Source organism: Myiozetetes cayanensis, unplaced genomic scaffold (genome assembly GCF_022539395.1).
Source record: "Myiozetetes cayanensis isolate MyiCay16 unplaced genomic scaffold, myiCay2020 scf18, whole genome shotgun sequence".
NCBI classification, from domain to species: Eukaryota; Metazoa; Chordata; class Aves; order Passeriformes; family Tyrannidae; genus Myiozetetes; species Myiozetetes cayanensis.
The window spans coordinates 12932753-12956842 of record NW_026087389.1 but is presented as its reverse complement, the minus strand read 5'-3'; the positions used below and the strand labels follow the sequence as shown (position 1 = coordinate 12956842).

General features: G+C 35.4%; 1 protein-coding gene across 9 annotated transcripts in view; it reads right to left on the bottom strand.

The window, feature by feature from the left end:
• ERC2 (ELKS/RAB6-interacting/CAST family member 2) overlaps positions 1–24090 on the bottom strand; it is a 413891-nt gene that overhangs the window by 217795 nt on the left and 172006 nt on the right. For all 9 annotated transcript variants that reach the window (XR_007628669.1, XR_007628670.1, XR_007628674.1 and 6 more), the window contains one exon: positions 14380–14515. Coding sequence is in view for 1 of the 9 variants with exons in the window: in XM_050312867.1 (XP_050168824.1) it covers positions 14380–14515 (136 nt within the window). In the remaining 8 variants the exon portion in view is untranslated. The remainder of the gene's footprint in view (positions 1–14379; positions 14516–24090) is intronic.

The window sequence follows — 24090 nt, the reverse complement described above, 5'->3', positions numbered from 1 at the left end:
AAGGTAAGACACCAGCTGGCTGTATTATGGGCCTTGATGTCTAGAGTCTCCTCTGGGCTTTTACAAGCAATCAGTGACTTACATCATCAAGTTGTTTTTGTGTTCAGGATGTGGTGTTGTAGCATACGGGGGGGGCAAGGGAGTGGAGGAGAACAGAGAAAGTTATACTAATTTTTCTCCAGGTACAAAAGTTTAAGGCTTTTGTTCAGATTTAAGATTTTCAGAGAAAAAATTAAAAAGCTCTATAAAAACTAAATTTCTTTCACAGACTATTAAAAAAGATCCAAGCATAATATTTTTGGCTTTTTCCTGCATTTCCAGCTATTCTAAAATATAAAACACTCTTGTACACATTTCCGTAGTGTTTTAGAAAGTACAGAGCTAACTGGTAGTATGCAAAAGGTTGTAAACCAGGGGTCTTAAATTTAATATAATAACCTTCTACTACCTAAGCCTGAAGTAAGTGAGCAATTGACTCTGTGTAGCCTTGCAGCACTTAAAGCACATCCTCCTTACTTAAATATTACGTGTGCATTGAATGACTCAGAGTTCTGAGACAGGGCAGTACCATGTGCATCCACTTCATTTTGCAGCCCAGGAACAGCATGCACTGGGTATTACAGTTCCTTTTCAAATTTTTATCAGGCTTTTGCCTGATAATTTCACTGCCTTCAACCAATATCAATTTTAGGATCCTGCAGAAAGAAATGGATCATCTTTGCAGTCCTGGGGTCATTCTGGGAACTATTGTTTTCCTGAATTTCATTAAAACATTCATTTTACCTTTCTTACAGCCTATGAAAAAGTTCTTAACAATTCTGTTGGGGCAGATTCCCCCAAAATACTATATAAACCTACCATTCCTTCTAGATCAATTTTACTGCTGCCTGTTTTCTCACCAGATAATTCTTCCTGTAAACATATTTTGTAGAGATTCAAAAATTAATTTCTTATTATTTCAGTTTTGCATAAGTAAAGGGCCAATGAAATCAGTGAGTTGTTCTTTCATTTTAATGGGATAAATTTAATGGATTCAAACTAAGCTCAGTTAAAATTCATGTCCAAATTCATGCTCACTAAGAGCAGGAGATGCTCAATTCTTTAGTTATAAGAGTTTCCTTGTTTGAGTTGGATTTTTTTTTTTTTTACTGTCTTTAAAAGATTTATACATGCTTATCTTTTTTTTTATCCTAAACCACATTTTGGCTGCATGTGAAATGGGTCTCCAGGCTGTGACTCTTGAGCCACATATATAGTGGATGGGTCAAATAAAGTTCTCATGATAGGGTTTCATTACACAATTGATAACAGTGCTTTGCAGGAGGGATACAGCTGAGTAATCTGAATCCCTGGATGGGAAGGAAAAGAATCAACTAAAATGATGAGATTGATTTATGTGCCAGCTCCAGGAATACAGCAGATTCACCCACAGAACCCCCAGAGACAGAGTCATTTCCTACTTGGTAAACAAACTCAAGAGCCCATCTTCTACTTCCCCACTTTTGATTTTCCAAAGTGTAAGTCTTGTGACTCCCATCCATCATTTTTGGTCCACAGGTTTTCAGATTAAGGAATCCAGTCAGCTCTGGTGTCACCCACCCTATAGACAAATCTTTATCTCCTTTCTAACATAATATTGTACCTTCTACTAATGAGTACAGTGAGAAAAAGTACAGCTTACACCCAACGTTCTTCAATCCCAGCTCAACTGATGAGATCAGATCATGATGTACAAAGTGGAAACTGATTCTTGATGTCATTTCTGTTTCTTATATTCAGCCCTAACTTTCTTAGCTAAGCACCCTGCACAAAACAAAGCCTGCTATCAAAAAGCTACAGGTTTGTATTGGTGCCCTAACTAGTGTTTTCCAAAGAAACAGACATTTGCACTGTTAATAGTAAGAATTTCTGTAAGTGAAAAATTAACTGATTTTAAAAGTCTGTATGTTGGTACCTGATATTTCATGTAACTCCCTTGTATTTCTAGTATTCTCTCTTCAGAAACTTTTATTCCACATCCCCCAAGGCTACAGTATTACATGTCTGACTCTTCTTTCCTGTACAGTTTTCAGGGAGCCTTCTCACTGATGAAATGTCTATTAATGGGGCCAAACTGTCAGAAGTGTCAGTATGAGAGTGCAGAAGCCTTTCACATGCTTCTGAATCTACATAAAGGCCACATGCAGACAGAACCTTCTCTGTGCTGGAGGAAAGGATGCTGTGAAGATAATAAAATAAGGGTAGAATATATTTTTTTCCACATATTCTTCAGCATCAACATGACATGTCTAGAAGAAAAACCTAAGTAAGAAGTATTACTCAACCCTATTCCTACTGCTTACAAACTGCACACAGAACTTTTGGTGAAAATCTAATCTTCCCTGGGAAAATCTAACAGAGAGACATCAGAGTAACAAAACCTCTCTTCTCCCTTCCCTCAATTCCTAACTTTTTCAAGGAGCTTTGTTTCCTAGTCCCTCCCACAGGTTCCTATTACCATAGTTCACTGTAGTAGCTGCTTTACCACTTTCTGTTTAATGAACTGAAGATAAATGGTTGCTTAAGAAATAGTGGAGTTCAAAGACGAATCATGAACATAATGCAAATTCACATTTCTTCAACAGAGTACCTAATTTCCATTTTGGGTCACTCTTCAACAGAGTAATCAATTTCAATCTTCTTTGAAGATGAAAATAATTGTCATCTGAAAGTGGAGAAGGAGATCCAAAATTTATAATTTTTAGATCTAAACAGTTCAGCTGAGGATACTAAGTTAGCACAGTCCATTAAACCAACACAGAAAACAAAACTATCATGAAACTGCATATATAGTCACAATACTGTCAGGACTGAAACTATTCTTTCCAGATAATACCTTCACAATACACACAATAAAATTCTGAAAAACTAAGTTTTAAAAATGAACCTTAAGCTCAGCTGTTTTGAGCTGTAATATTTGGCTAAGGTTACATGTGAAGTTTTCAGAACTCTGTAATTCAAAAATTGGCTGGACTCTGCAAACTTCACAAACCTTACCCACACCCTATCTTTTTTTTTTTTTTTTTTTTTTAATGACAACCTGAGTGTAACCAGGAAAATTTTTAGGTGAAAGGAAAGCTTAAAGCATGATCAGTTTTTTAACCTTATAAATGGGGCCACAAACATAACCCCTTAATAACGTGAAGAATAATATGTTTTTGATTTGACCATACAATGTAAGAAAAAATAATGGGATAGGAATTTGATAGTCTTAGCTTCCCAAATCCCAGCTGGTATGTTTATCATTTGCCATATGTATAGTGTCTGATGTGCACACAAAGGCTATGGATTTGAGGCACTTTCTCAGATCAGCACTTTGAACATATCATATCCCACAGTTTCATGAGATCCAAATGAGATGCAGAACATGCACCATTTACTGCACAGGCACGTCTGCCCTCATGGAAAGTGCTATTTACACTACCAGATTTAAGAGATACTTGTTAATAAGTGATAGAAAGAAGCCAAACTGTATCCTTTTCTTGAACTGTTCAGTGTTCGGGATGTCTTACGTCATTTTGTAACCTGACACACACACACAAGGAAGGCTAAGTATCTAATGTTATCACTTCCACCAGAAAGACAAAATAAAGCATTTCCAAAGTGACATGAAGACACCTCATCATTTCAGATGGTATCTGCAACATTTCTGTTCAAATTCCACTGTAATTCCAAAATGAGAGACAAAACCTTTGAGGTCTCCTTTCTCATCTCCTCATGTGCACACAGTAAAAAGGCTTTTACTGGGTATAGGGATCCCTATCCATTGAGATTCAGAAATAGAAAAGCAGGTCTGGAAAAAAGTGTAAAGAAACAAAGAAAGGGGAAAACCATTATGAAAATTACAGTTGTGTGAAACTTGGCTGTTATGGTATATATGGTTCATCCAAACCTTTTCCTTGGCTTTGGTTCATATCCCAAATGTTGCTTTGACTTCTGGGCTTGAAGGAAGCCAAAAACTCCAAGTGAAACACTGCCAAATCCAACATATTTTTGCAGGTCTAAGGTCAAAACCATGCAAACCCACAGAGTTCCTCCTACCATCATAAATCAGCCTGAGTTTGCCAAATTGTTCTTTTCTGTTCTGCATAACCTTTTTCACTACACACTTCCCTGTAACATTTACGCTTTTAGCCATCAGTGCTGCATTTAGTAACATAATTACATAGCTTCATATCTTAATGGCTTTCTTATTCTACAACAGTTGCCATATTTTGTTTTAAATTACTCTTATGGAGCTTGTTTTATACACTATCCAGTGTCCTATGAGTTTGCAGGGAGGCACAATCGAAGAAACAACCCTTGGTCTTCAAGTAGATGCTGCTCAATTTCTTTAAAATATTCACTCATTTTAAGGCATTTTAAAAAACACAATGAACAGTCACAACACAGATTAGGGGACTTCTGAAAAATATAAGGACTTGTGAACTTGTGAGAAATTACTTAATTTTTAGGAGAAACACTTTGCCTCTTTCCCAACGTACTATGTTGGTAAATTAGTTGGCCATGTGCTCTCTAATTCTACTTTTTTAAAAAACAATTTCTATTGACTTATCCAATACAGATGTCATATGTGGAGTAAGTTTTCCTAAAGTTACACAGAACCCTTTTTAGAAACAGATGTCACATTAGTCACCCTCCAGTCCTTAAGCAAGTTAGAAATTCAAATATTTCACCTTTAACTTCCAAGAAGTTTAGAATGAAAACTGCTTGGCACTGAGAGGAATTTGGCCTGACTGCAAGCTCACCCTACTTTTAGCAAGAAGTTGAACTTGATGGTATCTTTCAACCTGAATTATCCTTTGATCTTCTGATCTTCTGCTGATGGCATTTTTAATTTTAGTAACTGTTGTATAATCCCTTCTGCTGTCACCTCACTCTGAGATGCATCTTCCAATACTTTGTCCATAAAAAGTGGTTCTATAAGCAGAACCTACCTGAGTTCCTCTACTTTGAATACAGGAAAAAGAATTTTCTTTCTTTTTTTTTTTTTTTTTTTTTGACCTCGTGACCCTATTTTTTGAAAGCACTCTTTATATACCTTGATTATCTTTGGCTCTAAAGATTCTCTGGCAGGCTTCTGTCTTCTGACACGTTGGGAAATTACTACGTTGAGAGCATTTCATGACTTATTCCTCATTGTGCTTTATGCATTTCAGGGCCCATTTCATTTAGGAATACTAACCTGATAGCTATTCATTGTAAAAGATAAGGAAAATAAATATACCACACAGTAACACTGCAAATACTTAAAATGGTAACATTGAATGGTTACTGCTCAACTATTTTAAATTAAACCGTTTCTACGTAAAATGTTCACTTTTTGATCTTGAGACTTTTGCTTTGTATTTGAGTGATGTTCTCAGTTGAGATACCATTTATATGGTACCTTGCCAGCATTCTCACGACACACTTATTTCACAGTTAGAAAAAAGAGACAAAGGAGGAGTTCAAGTTACCGGTTATCCTGCTTATAGCACTAGTCATTTTAGAGTTTATCAGTTTCATAAGAAAAAGGGTAACAAAGCCATCACATATCAAGGCCTATGCTGAAAGCACGAGAACCAGACAGCAGCCTTTGAGCAGTCTTTTCTAATGTCAATATTAAGAGAAATAATTATATTTGCTAGGACTTGGCAGCCAAATGTTCTTATAAAAGAACACCCAGACAGAAAAGCCAATTTTGACAAACCTTACAGCTGACTGCAGAAGGACTTTCTCACAAATTACAATTCACATCAACAGTCAGATGTAAATGATGAACGACAATGGACTGTTTCCATTTGTACTTGAGACCTGCTTTCTCAATGACCTTTTAAGTTTATTTTTTGTCTGAACAGGGGTTTTTTAATTATTTTCTCTTCATGTGAGAAATCTTTGTCTGACAAGGCAGTGGCAAAAATCCCATTAACTTCAGTAGAGCCAGGAATTCACCCCACATGCAGGAAAACACGAAATTCTTTCTTCAAAATGAAGAGACTATGGCACTCATGTGACACACTGCTCACATTGTTATAATGTCCCTTTGAAGTTTAAAAAAACAAAGAGGAGGAGGGGATCACAAACACCTGGCTTTTATCTTTGTCATAACTTCTAGATGGCTAAATTATGGTAGTTCTCAATATGACAAAGGTATGTGACAGCTGAAGAGTAGGTGTAAAATGCTTCTTTCATTATGCCAATATGCAACTGTGAAAAGAAACGTGACTAGCTGATGCCAAATAATATTGCTTAATAAAAATTCACTCCACTAAAGAACAAATGCATTTCTAATTCATGTTGCTAAAATATCCACAGAAATACAAAGAATAACTCAAAATGTATTTTTTAAAGGCAATATGAAAAAAATCTACATTCTGTGCATAGTTTTGGGTTTCAGATTCGAAGTTAACATTTTTATAGTTCACCTACATCAAACTACTATTTTTAAATAAATTCATTTTTCCCTATTTACAATTATGAAAATTGTCATAGAAAAAAGCTCCAATTGTATTAATACACTTATTTACTGAAAATTTTGGGACTTCAACAACAACCCTAACTTGTCAAGCTTTCTCCAAGCAAAGGACATGTATGGAAGGATTTCCCTACATTTGTCAGATGTGGAAAGCTAAACAGACTTTCCCAAGGAAAAGCAGAAATGGAAAAATACAAACAGAATTAAAGAATCAAAGAAATGCTTTTTACATACACTGTTGCTGTAACTTGAAAGAAGAGCCTTCTATAAAATTTAATGTACTGCACTCCAGTGTTGTTTGTTGTTTAATTATCTGGTTATCTTGACAATCCTGCTTAAAAAAACAGCTGCATCTTTATAAAAGAAATCTAAACTGCAAATAGCAGTACTTTATTTCTTCATATGCAGCTATTATTCACCCTCCACAAAGTGAGAGAGAGTAGTAAAACTGCCTAGTTATTGCAAAATAATTAATATGGTATGTAGTTTTCCTTGTCTTTCACATGCTAAACACAATCTTTTGATTGCTCACTGGACCTAAAAGTATATCAAATTCACCTGCACTAAGTACCTCAATCGGTAACAATTCATTAGCAACATTTTCAGTATCATGAGTAACAAACCACTTGAAGATCTTCTGAGTTAAAAGTTCAGGCAATAAAGGAAATATAGGATAGACTAAATCTATGCTCCTTAATGGTGTCATCAACCACCTGGAACACCTTGTACACAACCTCTATTTCTTGTGCCTCAGTCCCCTTCCATATATTTGTTACACTTCTATTCTTTAAGATACTCTGAGATCTATTAATAAGGTATGCTTTGTCAAATGTGAGGTTTCTTAATTGAACACCCAATTTTTAATTATTTTTTTTTTAAAACTCACAATGAAATTTGGTCCCAAAATTTTGTAATGAAATCTCTTGCGTGAAAGCTTCTCAAAGCAGAGATGCATTTACAATAACTAAAAATAATTTCCAGGGAAGGAGTGTTCTAGACAATATTATACCTGAAGGTGCTTCCCAACCCCTCTCCTCCCAGTCTGTGCACAGGTTAATCTGTAAGTAACAGTGTATAAGGCTACTACAGAACACTCATAATGAGAGAGAAGTATAAATGGTATAAAGCTGGCTTATTAGCAACCAACCAAAATAATTCTACTTAGACTTACTCAAGCAGAACTTTTGTTGCCGACCAGATGTATTAGTAACAGACTTGCCAGCTATTCAAAATGATCTATGGAGAGTGGCAAACAAGCAGCAGCACTTGCTTACAAACCAGGTAAATACAAGGCCAAATTATGAAACCAGGTAGAAATCTGAGCTTGATGCAGACCACAAGAAGGTTTTGAAAACCTTTTTATATTTTCATCCAGCCTATCAAGCTTTCAGCAAAAAAATGTTATAGCTCTTGAATAAGCTACAAATATAAGAAAGTACATGGAGAGAGCCTGTGCAGAATTTAGGTAATCAACTGTATTTTTAGAACATATTTACTTTTTTCCTACTTCATATATAGGAAAACAGCTTTCATTGCAAAAATCAAAAATAAGAAAGTATAGGTACAATTATTAAGTAGTTCCTAACTTGGAAAATCTACTGCTAATATGATTTTCCATTATACTTCTTGTATATTACAGGGTTAAACGTCCTATATTCATCTTACACTGAAGACAGCTACACAAATAGGGTCAGACATTTTATTGCAATTTCACTTTGCAGAATTTCAATCTAAATCATTGCTTTTGTCATTGATTATAATTTATGTAATATAGAGTGTTTAAATACATAAGTTAGTAAAATATTAGATGAGCTATAAGTCAATGTAAAAGTTAAAAATGAGCTATATGTGGAATGCTATATTGGACAGTCATGTGCTGAAATATTAACATCTATTATAATGAGGTTATTGATGTAGAGTTGACATATAACTTGATTTGCAGATGCCCTACTGACTAACCTTTTGCAACTATATCTCAGTGTAAACCTGTGGTAATTATTGCTGGGTAGGGAGAGTTGGTTTAACTGAACTATTTCTTTTGATGCATGTTGAATGTGATTGCCCCCTGGAGACGACAGGAGTCCCGCATGTGTGAGTTATTACATAAATATTGAGGGGGAGAAAAAAAAAAAAAAAGGTGTATCACATTAAATTTTTCCTGTTTCCTATTGTTGCAGTTTTGTTTTTTCCAACAAAATCTTTTTCTTCCGGTGCCTTGCCATATATGTCCTTTTTAACTAAAAAAAACTTATTAAAGCACATAGTAATTTATTTAATTGAAATATAAAATACTTTTCAATAGTTGCAGTTCATAGATTTCTAAAAGAAGCTACAAGTCAAGAAGTCTAGATTTTATTCTTGTAACTGAAGCCAGTGAATTAACATTACCTAGATGACATCGAAAAACATTAATTTTCTGATATAACTGTAGGAACCGTGAAAGTCAGTATTCAGACTAATATGAGATGCCCTAAAAGTCCTTGTAATAGTGCAAAAAAAGTATTAACAATTATACATAACATTCTATTATACTGTGTATTTACCTAAAAATCCAAACCTAATAATTGGGATAGTTCTAGGAATAAAAATTATGTTATTTTATACTCACTCATATAATGTAATACTCTCGTTAAAAGAAAGGACATGACAGCTACATACAACAGTTGTGCTGATAATGTTTCACCCACTACAACCTCTTTTTCATATTACAGCTGGTTAGACCAACACAGCACAGAACACTTCAACAATCCTGTCAACCCACCAATTATGACCAAAAAAAAAAAAAAATTAAGAGACTGTGAGTCTTGTAGAAACTGATCTTCAAGTGGGATTTTCACAGATTGTCTACAGGGACATTTTATAACACGAGTAGTTTTGGCTTCTGGGGATTACACTGCACAATGAAAACAAATGTCAAAGTAAATCCCCCAAGAAAAAAAACACTTCTGGTATTGATCCTCAGACCTACCAATCAACCCTCCTGCCCTCTGCAGATTCTCAAATACTTTTCTTCATCTGAAACGTTTTAGAAATATTGTCTTCAACATAATCCTAAACTACTGGCTGAAGTTCAACACACGTTTCAGCAACACATGTGGAATTTATCCACAGCTTATGGAACTTCCACAGGCCAAGGAAGGAAAATTCCTTACTGTCCATCCACGTATACAATTTGAATTTATATTTATATTATGTTGAAAATCTGAAGATAAGTACACTAGCTGTGTCTTCAAAAGTCTTACATGTGTTTGAATTGATTATTCTGGGGTTTTTTAAGTATGCACTTCTAATCTGGTAATAACTTTTTAATACATTGCACTACAGCATCACAGGTGGTGTGTTTTTTTTCTATTACCTGCTGCCCAAGTCTCTGCTCAAAGATTTTTTTGATAGATTGGTTATCAATGAGTACAGAAAAGACAGTTTTGTTAAGTTCTACTTTTTCAAAATGTCTGTTGAAGTTTATGTTCTACTACATAGCTACATAAAAATGACCACTTTAAGAAAATGCAATTTCTGCCTTTTTCCTAGATATGCACAAGAGGAAAAAAAGGTCCTTAAATTGTTTGAAGCTTATAACATATTTTGCTAAAGCCTGGACATTTTTGAGGTTGTATCTATTAGCTACACTCTCTCTTGGCAGAGAGGCAGAGAAATGCCAAAGGAAGTACCCGTGAAAGTATCACTAACACACACAATTGTGTAATCTACTGTGCTGGATTCTCTCCATCTGCTAGTACATAACTCCTGCTTTATCAGGGTGAAACTATCTGATATGAACATGAACACTAATTTTCTCACAAACTGGCCAAACTTAAGCTTAACCACTCAGATACAAAATTTTAAAGCCCCCGAGGAACTGAGAGTTTGAAACCAGAAGGATAAAATATCATAGGCTAGTTTTCAAGCAATAAATTGAAGAGAATTATGTAGGTATGTTAGAGAAAACTGGCGTGAATTATTGCTTTAATTGCAGAAAATTCATGGTAAAATAAGTTTTTAAGTCACTAAAACCATAATACAAATTAGTCTCTATTCTGCATTTTCCACACACAAGTTCATGGGAACCTTAAAGGGAGAGCTTCATTCTAGCTGTAGTTTATACCATCCTCTGAGTCTGTCACTGAACTGGTTCCAAAATCTTACATATCTTTATCATCTTACACAAAGACTGAAAGACTCTGTGCAGCTCTTATGCAGACTTGCAAAAAAAAAAAAAAACCCAGCTTTTGTTTCAAAATATTCAAATCTGATAGTAGAAAATCTTAGCAAGAGGGAAGCATTGCAGGCTGTATTGTATCCCTTCTCTTGTCTCTGAACATATTTCAAAAATTCATCTACATCATATCTTATCTGTGTGTTCTGATTGCTCATGATATTAAGAACAGAAAACCAAGGGCAGTGAACTGGTTCTCTTTATCCCCTACCCACAACTGAAGGAGGTGGGGAGCAATTCTACACATCAAAGCCAGACCACCATTTGCAATTCATGCATGCACGTGGAAATCAGACAGGAATGATGTAAATAGGCAAAATCCCTATCTTAGCACTATCTACCCCTCAAAAATTATCAGCCTTCTAAAGACAGAAACCTACAGAATCCCCTAAACACTGAGAATTATTAAAGCCTTCCAGACAGGTATCTAGGTCCACTTTAGGATGGATGCTTAAACCAGAATTCCTTTCCAATACAATAGCTCATGATTTTAAACCTCTTAAAAGGTTGTGTTTTGACACTGCATATGCATTTCAGCACTAATAACACAAAGCTTTATGTACAAAGTGTTTATGTAATGAATTCTCTCCTGCCTTGTGTCAGCTCCATGCACCAATGCCTGTCTGCAGAGCACTCACGGCTGCTTCCTGTGTCTCTGAACTGATTACACTGCTCTGTACATTTTTATTTCCAAGACTTCACCTCATTCCCTAGCTTCCTCTCTTTATTAATATTATGGTTTCAAAGTTTCTTATTTTAAAGTGTTTGAAACAATGCAGTAGGAAATACACTGCATTAAAAGAAAAATTATAGTAAATTCATTGTAATGTCAGGTATGCCCATTGTTTAGGCCATGCTATCTTATTTTAAAAGACACAGAAATAACATATAGTAATGTGCAATGTCTTCAGTACATTTTGTATTTCTAGAACTATTATAGAGTTGATAATTATATGGTGAAGCACACAGAGAAACAAACCCAAGGTTAAGGATTCACACTGACTAGCTATGAAATCTCTTGGGAGCTATTTTCAGTGAGTAAGATATCACAGACATTCACATGGCAAGAATCAGAAAGCAGTAATATTAACTAGCCAGCTTTTCTATCTCCTTTGATGGGACTTTCTCCTGATCATGTTTTATTCATTACCTAAGACTAAATTTCCAGCCAGTACAAAGCTATTGAAAAACTGGAACTCTTGCCTTGCCTCACTAATTCCAGTGACTGAGAAACTGAACTCTGTTTAAAAAGTGAGATATTTACACCTGGAAAATGTGATGTGTACACAATCTGTTTCACAGTACTGCAGGCACAGAGCATTGATCAAGCTGCCTGTAGATGATATTTGAAATCAATGAGAACTACACACTGTCCACTCAAAAACAATGTGACAAATTACCCAAACATTTAAAACAACAGAAGAGTCAAAAACTTTACCAGAAGATAAACTGGATGAAAAGGCGGAAACACCCAGAAGCTGAATAGATTAGAGCAGAATAGGTTATTAAACTTGTTAACTTTGTTTCAGGCTCATCCCTCTGCTTTTTTTGTGACATGTATGCATTGGACAGTTTGCAAGAAATTTCCACAAAGAAGTGTTTCTGGACTTAGATTTCTTATTGAATTCATATATTACATTTATGAAAACTGTAATCAGACAAAAGTGTACATTTCATTTCCTTTGAGGCTATGTGATGAGACATATAGAATATTACTAGGTGAACCTTCTTGTTGTTTACTCTAGAGAAACGAAAGGATTTTTTTGTTGTTATTACAGCAGGTCTGAAAATCAGATTGAAAACCAAACGCATTTAAGTTCTCCATGTTATTCCCAATTCTATTGAGATAACAGTGTTACTGGAAGAAACATGTTCCACACAAGAATCAAGAAAAACGCATCTCAGAAAATAAACAAGTCTCACACCTCTAACATTTCAAGATCCTACAAAGAGACTTAAGGAATTACACACGAATTTATGACATGATACCGGTATATTTCTTAGCTCAGTGTTTCTCAAAAAGGCTTATCACTTTTAAGAGAGAAAAAAAAAAAAAAAAAAAAAAAAGAGAGAGAGAGAAAAATGGAGGCATGTTAGATACAGCATTCTCAAAAAATTTCATGATAAAGTGTTCAAGGTCCCGCTCTCCCGCTGTGATGCTTTACGTAATATATGACCATCACGTCTGGCAAGACTCGCACAGGTCTGCCCTTGATTTGTGTTAGGAAAAGCCAGAAAACCTCACAACTATTCTTCATTCCCAAGAATTAATCTGAAGTCTGGTTCCCTGATGTTTCCAATTTTACAGTGATGTAAATAACCCCCCAAAACCACACCTGAAGCATCACTCACAATTACAGATGATAGCTGAGGGAGACCAAAGTGAATTCCCTCCCCAGCCATCCCAGGGCATTCTCTGTTCACAGCAGTGCCCTGAAGTGCTGTGAGATGGGGTCACCAGAGACTCAAACTTGACCTGCAAGCACTGAGGCTGGGACATGAACCAGCTTTGAATGGCTTTTGTCTGGAAAGATGATGAAAAGCATCACAAATATACCTGGTGCTGCCAGCCTCAGGAACTGTTACATACTACTGAAGCTTCAAAGAAATTACAGACTTCTGAACTTCTTCAAACCTATCAGAAAACAAGCGGGCAGCTGAATTGGGTAGAGCTTCAGCCCTGACCTGAGCTGTACAAAGTGGATGGCACTTCAACCAATCACTTCAGTTTGCCCCAAGTAACTCCCTGAATGGGTCCATGGACACTCACATTCGCTTTCTTACTACATCCTTTCCAGTACTTCTTGCAAAAGGAATCGAGACTCGGCTGGAGTGAATGTAATTTGACCAGCCTGACTGCTCCTCAATTCTCAGCTGAGCTTATCACAGCCAGCCAACAGCCAGCTTATCACAGCCAGCCAACAAATACAGTCATTACATCAGGCCAGAGAATTTTAGGATATACTTTTCCCATAACAGCTCAATACATCATTCACAAATGTAACAAGTACACTGTAGACACAAGCACTGTGTGTTAGAGATGCCTATAAACATAGGGTGTTTCCACTAAGCACAGTAGAAGGTATTATAAACAGTAACAAGGAAAGGTGGTCAGATCCCTACAGTTTACTAACATCAAACATTTATTAAAATAGCAATTAATATTATTTTTAATCAGAAGATGCACAGTACTCCTAGAAATGCGTTTTTCAAAGTATATCTTGTATCTCACACCATGTGTCTCCCTAAAAATCCTGCCTCATTTAAATCCTTAGATCACTCCTGTTACTCTTTATACAACTCTATTAAGGAGGAAAGGTTTTCTTAGAAAATTATTTTAAAAGATTCCTTTCTATATCAAGGCTAATTGACAGGAGCTTTAGAATTTGTTTGGTTTTTCAACCAGTCAACCACCTAATTATCAGATTCATATCTTGATACTGAGGTAGTAACTGTGTAGAGGTCTTCAATTTCTATTTTTTTTTCCCTCACCCTAATAGTAAATATTTCATGGATGCAACTGAGATGAGTAGGGCATCCTCTGGTAGAAGAGGAGAGATCCATCAGCTCTTTGTAGGAGAGATTCACTACACATCCTGGAAGACACAGTGAAACAGAAGTGTACTTTCTTTGATGCTTTTAAAACACAATTGAAAAACAAACTCACTTGTAAATGTTGAGAGTTGTCAGTCATATTGTCCTCTCGCCTACGAACTTCTTCCAACAGCTGTGCATTCTTTTTTTTCTCCAGTTGCTGATTGTGCTTCAGATTGGCAACCTTCTTGTTTTGGTCCTTCATATGTCTAAGAATTGCACACATATACCCATTAGAGTTAATGACATCACTTCTTTTTCAATAGAAATTAACTTTGCGACTATGACACAGAACATCTCCAACAGACACAAATATTCCAAGTACCAGATTTAACAATAAAACTTCATTTTGTTTTCTAATAGCAAATCAAAACAGCTTTAAGTTTGTACAGTGGTAATGCAATTATCTGGGCTGACAAGATTTTTCCCTTTTTATCATTTGTTCACAAATACTCATACATGGTCTGAGCTCTATGCAGAAAAATTGTTATAAGAGGGAGATTATCCAACAATCCTTACACACTCAGTGCACTCAGGAGCAATTATAAGGGGTCCTTTAAGTAGCACTAATTTTGAAGGAAGCAGGAGGTAAAGGTGATGACTAATGTGTCGTGAAACTATTTTTTAAAACCTGGACTACTACAAATACAGTGGTTTGAAGGATTATAGTTTGATAGGGTAGAAGGTCAGGTCACAAATATGCCGTGAAGAATAAAGGATGCCTTTACAAATAGCTTTGTACTTAACAAAAACATTTCTACCATTTTTAGTAACGAGGCTTATCTCTACAAAAGATTATCAACAAACAGATTTATGAGCCATTCCTGATGAAAATGAAACAATCTTTGCCACCATTATATGTTTTCTATTTTTAATACTGTAATAAATTAATATTTATTTAATTATCTTTTGCTGTGGATCCTATTTAATAACTTACAGAGCCATTTCTGATACTTAGCACACATCTTTTTGAGGAAGAAGGTAAGTTAATTTTGCCTGGCAGTTAATGAAAAAATATCCTTGCAGTAATGCTTTCTACCTGCTTGGATTCTTAGATATTATTTTCCTCGACTTTCTTTGACTTTGAGGAATTTGCTCCCTTTTATCTATAAAAAATTAAGTCACGTGCAAATTCCTAATAAGATCTACTCGCTAATCCTATTTTGGCAAATGAAGAGAATATTATTCAATGCCCCAAAGGATCACTGAAAATCCCTCCATTGCTTCCACATCAGAAGCAGTGAAAAAAAAGTTATAGAATACACTTCCTGCACAGATTTTATTATGCTAATGAAACTAGGTCATTTTATATTTACTTCTATCACTGGTTTCTTTGTCCTACCAGTGTTTTTTTCACCACTTATTTATACTGAAAAATTAACAATTAATTTGTAATCAATAAATGTGCCATGGTATTAAAAATTCTTAGAAGGCACTTCATGTACAAGTTTAGAAGTACAGCACATAACAGAAAATCTCATCTATTATAAGTAAAAAAAAGGAGCTTCAAGTTGCCTAAAAAAATAAAAGTGCATACAACTAGTTCAAATATACATTAGATGCTCTGTACAATTCCAAGTGAAAAGCAGTACTCTCCTGAGCCAATGTCTCATAATTGTAAACACAGACTTAACCAGCATAAAACCAAAATGAAAACTAGAAAAAATTACTTTCACAACTTCATATATAAATGTGGTATTTGGCAGAAATTTTTGGTGGTGCAATATGACTTCGTGCTGTTAAAACATAAATTGGTTTCCAATCTCATGTTGAGTAAATGATAAATTCATTTATATTTAATCTCTGTAAGAAGTTCAATTTTATGCCAATGCTAACTGCTTCTTTCATCACCCCTCCCTCACACAACTTCCCATTTCAGCTTCTGTCTAATGCCACACTGAAAAGTAGAACATGGTAAAGCTGCAAAAGAAAACATCTGGTGCCTGTGATATGCAAAATCTTGAAGGGAAGGAAATAAAAGAAAGCTCTGTGATGGACTCTCTTTATTCCACAACTGGCTACATACTTATGGAAATGAAAAGAAAATGCTACAGTTAAAAAGCCTGAGAACTTTTCTTTCAGGCCTGCATTAAATGTACAACGGGAGTTCAATGCAGCAAATAAATGCAAGAACATACTCCCCATTAACTTTTTTTTTTTTAAACAGCAAATATCAAATACCATCCCTGATCCAGTAGAATTTTTGAATTGCTTGCTCTGGTATGTTTTTCATGTGGTTCTGTTTCTAAAATGCTTTTGAATAAAATAGAAGATTAGGATAAGTAAAAAATATGCATAAGAAATAGAAAAATATTTGGGAACAGTATCCAATCAGCATGAAATATCATATGCCACGATCATATAGGATATAAAATATCCACATACTTTACAAGTATGCTGATATGCACAGTTGGGTCTAAGTTACTCTTTATCATGTGGAATTAGTTTTATGTGTTCTGCCACACTGTTTAAATTTGAAACTCTAAGACCACAAAATTCATTAGACAGAATAAAATAAATAAAACATTACTGCTAAAGACGTATGTCTTGAAAAATCTGAAATGTATGCTGCAAGGGTCTGCTCAGTAGAACAGATCTTACCACCACAAGTTCTTCTGGTACTTCTACTTCTAAAGTACCGAAGTCCACAGTGGTGCCAACATTAAATTTTGCTTAAAACGATGATGTCCTGAGTTCATAACATTTAAGAAGTAAAAAAGCAATCTAAAAATCAGAGTAGATGACTAATTCTGCAAGATGCTTAATCACAGCAAAACATTAAAAAGTAGGGTGAAAGATCCTTTTTCAGATAACCAATTTAGATTCGTGTTCCTATGGTTATAGACAGTCAGTAGCTGTCACAGAACATCTAACAGCTTTGGACTAAGAAAGAATTCAGAGCGAAGCTAAGATGTCTTCAAAATAGAGCTAGAATATAAGCACATATTGAATAGTTAAAATAAAAATAAAATAAATTTTAAAAAACCCTAATCCACCAATTAAAAAAGGAAACAAGTTCTGTTCTGTCCCAGAATTACAACCTGATGGATGTTATGGGCATCTACCACACTTGATAATTCCATATCAGAGAAGAAGTATCCAGCACACAATAATAATGACAATAATACTGGAAGTTAATAAAGAAGAAAGGAACACTAAGTATAAGAAAAAAGTCTAAGTAAAATTTTATTATTTTAATACACTCCTAAAGAAGGGAGAAAGATCGTATAAAGTAACATACTTCTCTAGAAGCTGCCTTACTACTGATTAAATTGAGTTTATTAATTTTTTTAACCTAGATCAAGCCATTTATCTCAATTGAAAATACATTCACCTTAGATATGTTACACCTGTAAAAAAACCCACAAACATTCATTCAGTCAATTTCCTGTTCCTCTTTCTGAATCTTTCTGATCCAGGATAATTCTTGAAAATCTTTCTCAACACAGAGAATGCTCCACAGCCATTAATTTCCACCTCAGCTAGGCATTAGACTTATAATCAGGTGTCTACACCCCAGCAAGGCCTACCTCTGTTTTCCTCAGCATCAAACAATTTTTCCAGAAAGTGGCCTTAGAATGCCAGCACTGGAATCACTAGACTGTAGCAGCTCTGACTTCTCATACTGCTGAAGAACCATCATCTAGGACTGCTAAATATTTAGGTACACTTAGAACATCCTAGAGCTGAGCAAGACAGGGAAAGGGAAAAGACCACAAAATTCTTAAACAGCCCTGTAGTTTTTACTTCTTATAAAGTCCAGTCCAAGGAACCTCGAGCCAGTAAATCTCACTGTGCAAGCAGCAAGATGCCCTTGTGTCAATTGCACTGGCTGTTCATTCCATTTAATTTTTTAGTTGAAATATCTTTTTAAGAAATAGATCATTGCCTTGGAGACCCAGACCCTTGATCAGCAGAAAGATAAACAGCAAAACAGCAGCAGCGTTTAGTTCTTGCTAGGATGAATATAACTAAAATGACTCACTTAACCGTGTTTGTGGGTTTTTTCTTGTTCTTCTGGAGTTGCACACAAATTGATCTCGTAGGTCTAACTACAGGACATTTAATTCCTTCAGTCCAGCTTAAGAGAAATATTAACACTGAGTTTCTGCATATGTGTATCTTTCAGATTTCATTTTACAGTAGTGTGTGTTGTCTAAACTCCAATGCTTTCATCTCTGATAGCTATAGAAAAATCACACTATTTCATTAAATTCCCAGCTTTAATTAGCCACCTGGGGACCTTGGCCAAAAAGTTGGTAATGTCAGCCAAAAATAAGTGTTACATGCTTAGTATAGCCTTTGCTCTATTTCATAAAGATTTTTTTTCCCTCAAAGCATCCAAAAAATGCAGACATGCAAAATACACCCAAGAGCAAAATCTGTAATGTTTTCTAAAGGAATATGTTTCTGCAATAATTTTCATCACATTAAACAGCGTTGCAATGGGACAAACTGTCTGAAAGTCAATCAAAAACTTCTCCAATATTCTAGGAACCTGTGCTCCTCAACAAGTTAAAAAAAAGAAAAAAAAAAGAAAAAAATCTGAGTGCAAAGAATGTTTTCAGGGAAACAAACAAACAAAAAGATACCAACCCCAAACCAAACCAATCAAACCAAACTATTTTATGATATACAATTCATTCAAAACAAATAATTTATATGAAAGAGAAAAGTCTCAAAAATACATTTTAAAATTTAATCTTATGCACACTATAAATAAACATCTTCACCTATTCTTCTAGGTATGCACTGGGTAGAATATTACCATTGTCATTATCTGAAAAAAATTTTTATTTTTAACAAATCATCTCTTTCTCCTTTATAAATAGTCCACACCCTTACAAAGAATTCATGTATGTGAGCAAGGAAACAAATCTTAACACTTTACTAGGCACTCTGGATCTCAGTAGCTAGTCATGCAGAAGACCTGATCCTCTAAATCCCAACCATGTGAATGTCCATTCTTCAGTAAGATTCTGCAAAACTATTCACAACAGTTCAGTTCTCACTGTCTTAAAAATGTCAGTATATGGAGGTGCTTTATTGAGTCCCAACTAAACCAGCCAAGGGTAATTCTTCAAAATTCAGATCTAATTCCATTGAAATCCATAAGCTAGCATTTTATTAAGATATGAGAAAAGCTAAGCATTGGTTCTGGTATTTTCATGGAATGCAAATGTATTTGCTATTACCCATCTATCAACGTGAAAAACAAAGATGGGTCAGACTAACAAACTATGAACATCACAAGAGATGTTAAGAGTGTCACTGACAGACACATTCCTGACACAAATATGCAAGGACACTGTTTATTCACTTACAGCTGATAGATGGATTTGTCTGGAGAAAACAGGTATTATCATTATAAGAAAACCTATACCTGTGATAGGCTGAAATTTTCATATGGCAAAGAAAACATAAAACACCTCAAACAACAGCAGTTTTTCTAAAAGAAAGCTCTCGTGTTTCACTGCTGAATTGATTTAATAAGTTAGACTCTAGTTCCTGTAAGTTTTCTAATATGCTAATAAAAACTAAGTAGTGTCTTTCTGTGCTGTCATTTGCACTTAAAACTTTCATGTTGGAGTTTTTTCTAATCTAGATCCTATAACCTAAAGAATTATTAGTATTCAAAACATCTTTTAAGATTTGGAATGTTTCCTTATGTTTTTTTATTTTTTTTTAACTAATAAAATTATCTCAGTGATAAGAAACTAAAGAATACCTTAAATAACATAAAAACAACTATCCCAATCATTAAGAAATTAATTACTTTGATATATCCAGCATGTCTAACAGAGTTCAGCTTCGAAATAACTTTCATTCTTTCTTTCTTGATGGCAAAAAATTATATTGGGACTGATGCTTTTTTTAATGAAGTGGAAGAAGTTCAGAAGCAAGACTGCTTCTACATTCCAGGCCAAATCATTCATGTAGCTTTATGCCCTGACATAAAAATGCAGGGAGTAGTGATCATAACCACCAGAAATAAAAAAAGATTAAAATTTATTAAAATATCAAGTAATAACATTTTATAAGCATTTTGCCTTTTTCCTTGTAAAAACGAAATCCATTGAATGCAAAACTGCAAAGCCATCTCATCATTGTACACACTGATTTTTTTTCTGTGAGACCCCACTGACTGGCAAACATGCCATGTCACAGCAACCCAGATCACAGCTATTTATTGCCACTGAATTACCACTAAAGAAAAAGGAATTTTAGTATATTCCCAACTCTATTACTCACAGATTACATAGCTATTTCAGTTTTACTCAAAGAAGTAGGCTTGCAGCCCACAGAGATCTACGTCTCAAAGAAACAGAGAGTGATTCTATTGCTGTGTTAATAAAAAAAAAAAGGTCACAAAGTCAAATAAGCTTTTTTTTTTAAATTCTTCTTTCCCCAGCCCAACCCTTTCAATCTTAATATTTCAACTGTTTGGAGGCTACTTTCATAATCTCCTGAATATTATATTTGAAAGTGCTTCATCAGTCTGACAACAATTTTGCCTCAAAATGCACCACAAAACAATATTATTGTCCAACAACTCTGCGTGACAGAAATAAAGCAAGTGTCACAGAAGTCACTGAAACATTTCTCACCTCAAAGACAAAAACATGGGAGGAAGGGTTTACCTAACACACAATCTGGGAAATTTTCCAAAATCTTTATTTAAGAAGTGTTTAGTCTGACACAGTTCCCTCCAAAGCCCTAGAGAGATGCTGGAAATATCCACATGAGGATAATACATGAATGAGAAAGACACACTAAAATCCTGTTCCAAACTATGGTTCATGTCACTTTGTTTCAACACATATCTGCACTGCAACCACTGAAACTCCAACACGGTGCATTGCACTACTGTCTTCCTCAGCACATTCTTACTGGATGACACTTTACATGAACATGTGTGAAATTCATACCAGAAGACTCATCTGTCACGCATCTCTCTTGTACACCCAGGATTGGTGGGTGTTTTCTTCTGATGTTCTTTTGAAAAAAAATAAAATAAAATACTGCTGATGACAGGACACGAGATGAGAAGGATATTTGATCTGATTTAATACAGCAATTGCTTACTCAGCAATTTTATTAATTGAGACTGTTAGCAATAACTGTAACCAATAACTGGAAATAATCTGTTGCCTGAAATTTGCAACCAAGGAGTTGCAGTCCTGCTACTGGTCCATCAGCTCCTTTCCAGCCATAATCCAGGAAAGCTTTTTTTCTTTAGAAAGCCAACTAAACAAATAAAACATCCCCACACAAACAAAACAAACAAAAAAAAAAGGCAAAAAAAGCCCCACCACCTCCTGACTCTGTCCAGTTTTTCTCTGCATCCAACTGCTCCGCAGCGTGTCCAGCTCAGCCTGACAGCAATCAGGATCACACCTCCTCTGCAGCACTCCATGATTCATTGCAATTTCCTTCTGAATCAAATCTTTTGACTGCAACTCCTGGCTCACCCTAGAAGTTCTCAGGATCAATCCAGCCATTATCACTCAATACATAAATCAAGCTTTCCATGCTTATCCAGTAACTTCTTCAGACCTCCAAATAAATCAGGTACACTTTGTATGATTTCTTGTTTAGACATACCAACTTCCCCCTATTATAAATTCAGCTCAGAGCATTTCAGTCCAGTCACAATCATGCTGCCCAGGCACGCCGCTCCTGCACTGTGAAAGCAAACAATACCAGTGGAAGAAGTGGTTCCACCAATAGCCCAATTCCTAAATTTAGTTCCCCTGTCTCTTTTCATTCACAGCTTTTTGAGGGCAAGCTGTGCTATCTCACAGTGATTCTTCACTCCCACACCCCTCCACTGTACACAGGGGATCCTGACAGCCCTGCACCCAGGCAGGCACCAACTCCCCAGAGGGCTCTGGGGCTGCTTTATTCACACGTTCAAGAGGAAAAGGAACATGCTCTGTGGATCTTCCCCCCTGGGGAAATCTAGAGGAGGCAGCAGGTCTGGAGAAGCTTAAGAAATATTACTGTGTCTTGAAACCAGTAACCATGAAATGAAAAAACAGTTCCTTATGTTGTCTCTTCCCTGGAGCTGTGGTGTCACACCCAACCCAATCCAAAGTGGATATCTTTCCTTCAGAGAGGTAGAGCTTTTTTCACAGCCAGTTCATTCTGGGTATCCATTTGCCTCAGTGGGGTATTTACGCTCCAGATCAAATCCCCAAAAAACCAAATCACTGAGAAATTACAAAATATCCTTCCTTATTTAAATAATCCATTTCTATTATTTTAACCTCTGCATGCCTTTAAGCAAACTGAAGGGGAAAGTATAGAACTGAGCAGACTCAGTAGTGAGTAGGATGAAAAAGAACAATGACATATCATCTTGTCCCAGGATCCTGTTCGTATCTTTTTATTTTTAATCACTATGATTTCTGCTTATTTCATAATACATTATTATTATTTTAAAATTTTTTCCTAAGAAAATAGAATTTTGAGGAAATAAAATTTCTACTCCACTATTTCTTAAATGAAATGAAATTTAAAAATCTAACTGCAAGTTTAAAAATTTAAAACCACTCACATAATCAGATAAATCTAAATAATCCCTTCTCAAATTGTCATCTCTTTCAAAATGTTTAAATGCTAAAATACTGGTTCTGTTCACATAGCAAACAAACTGTAACAGAAAGACATGTCAACAATCTGCCTGTTATCCAATTTGACAACTGTGTTTCTCACTCAGAATAACCAGTCTCTCAGAAGAGTAATGTATATCACAGATTCTCTCAGTTTTCAGTAGTACACTATCTCAATTTCTCCTGGGAAATTATCTTCGAACAACATATCACTCTGCCCTTGGAACCATCAAACTGACATTTGACAAAACTGTGGACGGCTCGTAAGTTAAATTTAAAACTCCCTTAAACCTTGCCTCACACATCTCACTGAGCTGCAGCCTCCCACGGAAACAATTAGGAAGGTCAACATCAGAGGCTGGTGGGAAACTTTCTAGCACTGGTCAGTATGTTACACATGGAAAAAAATATCCATCTCCTCTTTATGTGCAGGTGGAAAGGCTTGGGGAGTGCATAACCTGGTGTAACCTAAAGGCAGGGGTTGGGGGGATGTCACTGTACTGATTGTTGTGCTCAGAATATTCTTGGTTTGTAAAGGCAGGTGCACAGGGCAGGATTATGCCAATGTATTGGATTTTCTTGTTTGTCACCAGTATCGATAGCCCACCATGTTAATAGAATAGATGCACCATTTTTCTAATCATTACAACCTCATATAAATATGGACAAATAAAGTAACATTTAATTACATACTGATCAGCAGAAATAACAGAAATTAATAATCTGTTTCTTAAATTAAGTTTTGACCTTAATGAAGATTCAAGCTGAGAAAACTTAACACTTCACTGAATTCCCACAATAAACTCTAATCATACACTACAACTTCCCCAGGACTCTAGGGATGAAAATGGGCAGGGTTATGAGGACAGTTTGCTTCAACAAGGTCAGCTGGTTTTTTTAGGTCAATAAAACATAACAGAAATTGCACCTCCAACTGCTGAAAAAATGTTTCTGCATACCAATCACTGAATTCCAGTGAAATCAACCATAATGACAATCACATAGCACAATACCTTTCTTTAAGCTCTCTCAGGCTAGAGAGATTTTTCAGTCAATGTTGGGTATGCTCTGATAGAAATGCAGAGTGGTCACATTCAGACAATAATTTCATCATAGCCAGCTCCAGAGTAAATGCATTTAATTAAATTCTGAAAGAAAGAAATACTCCA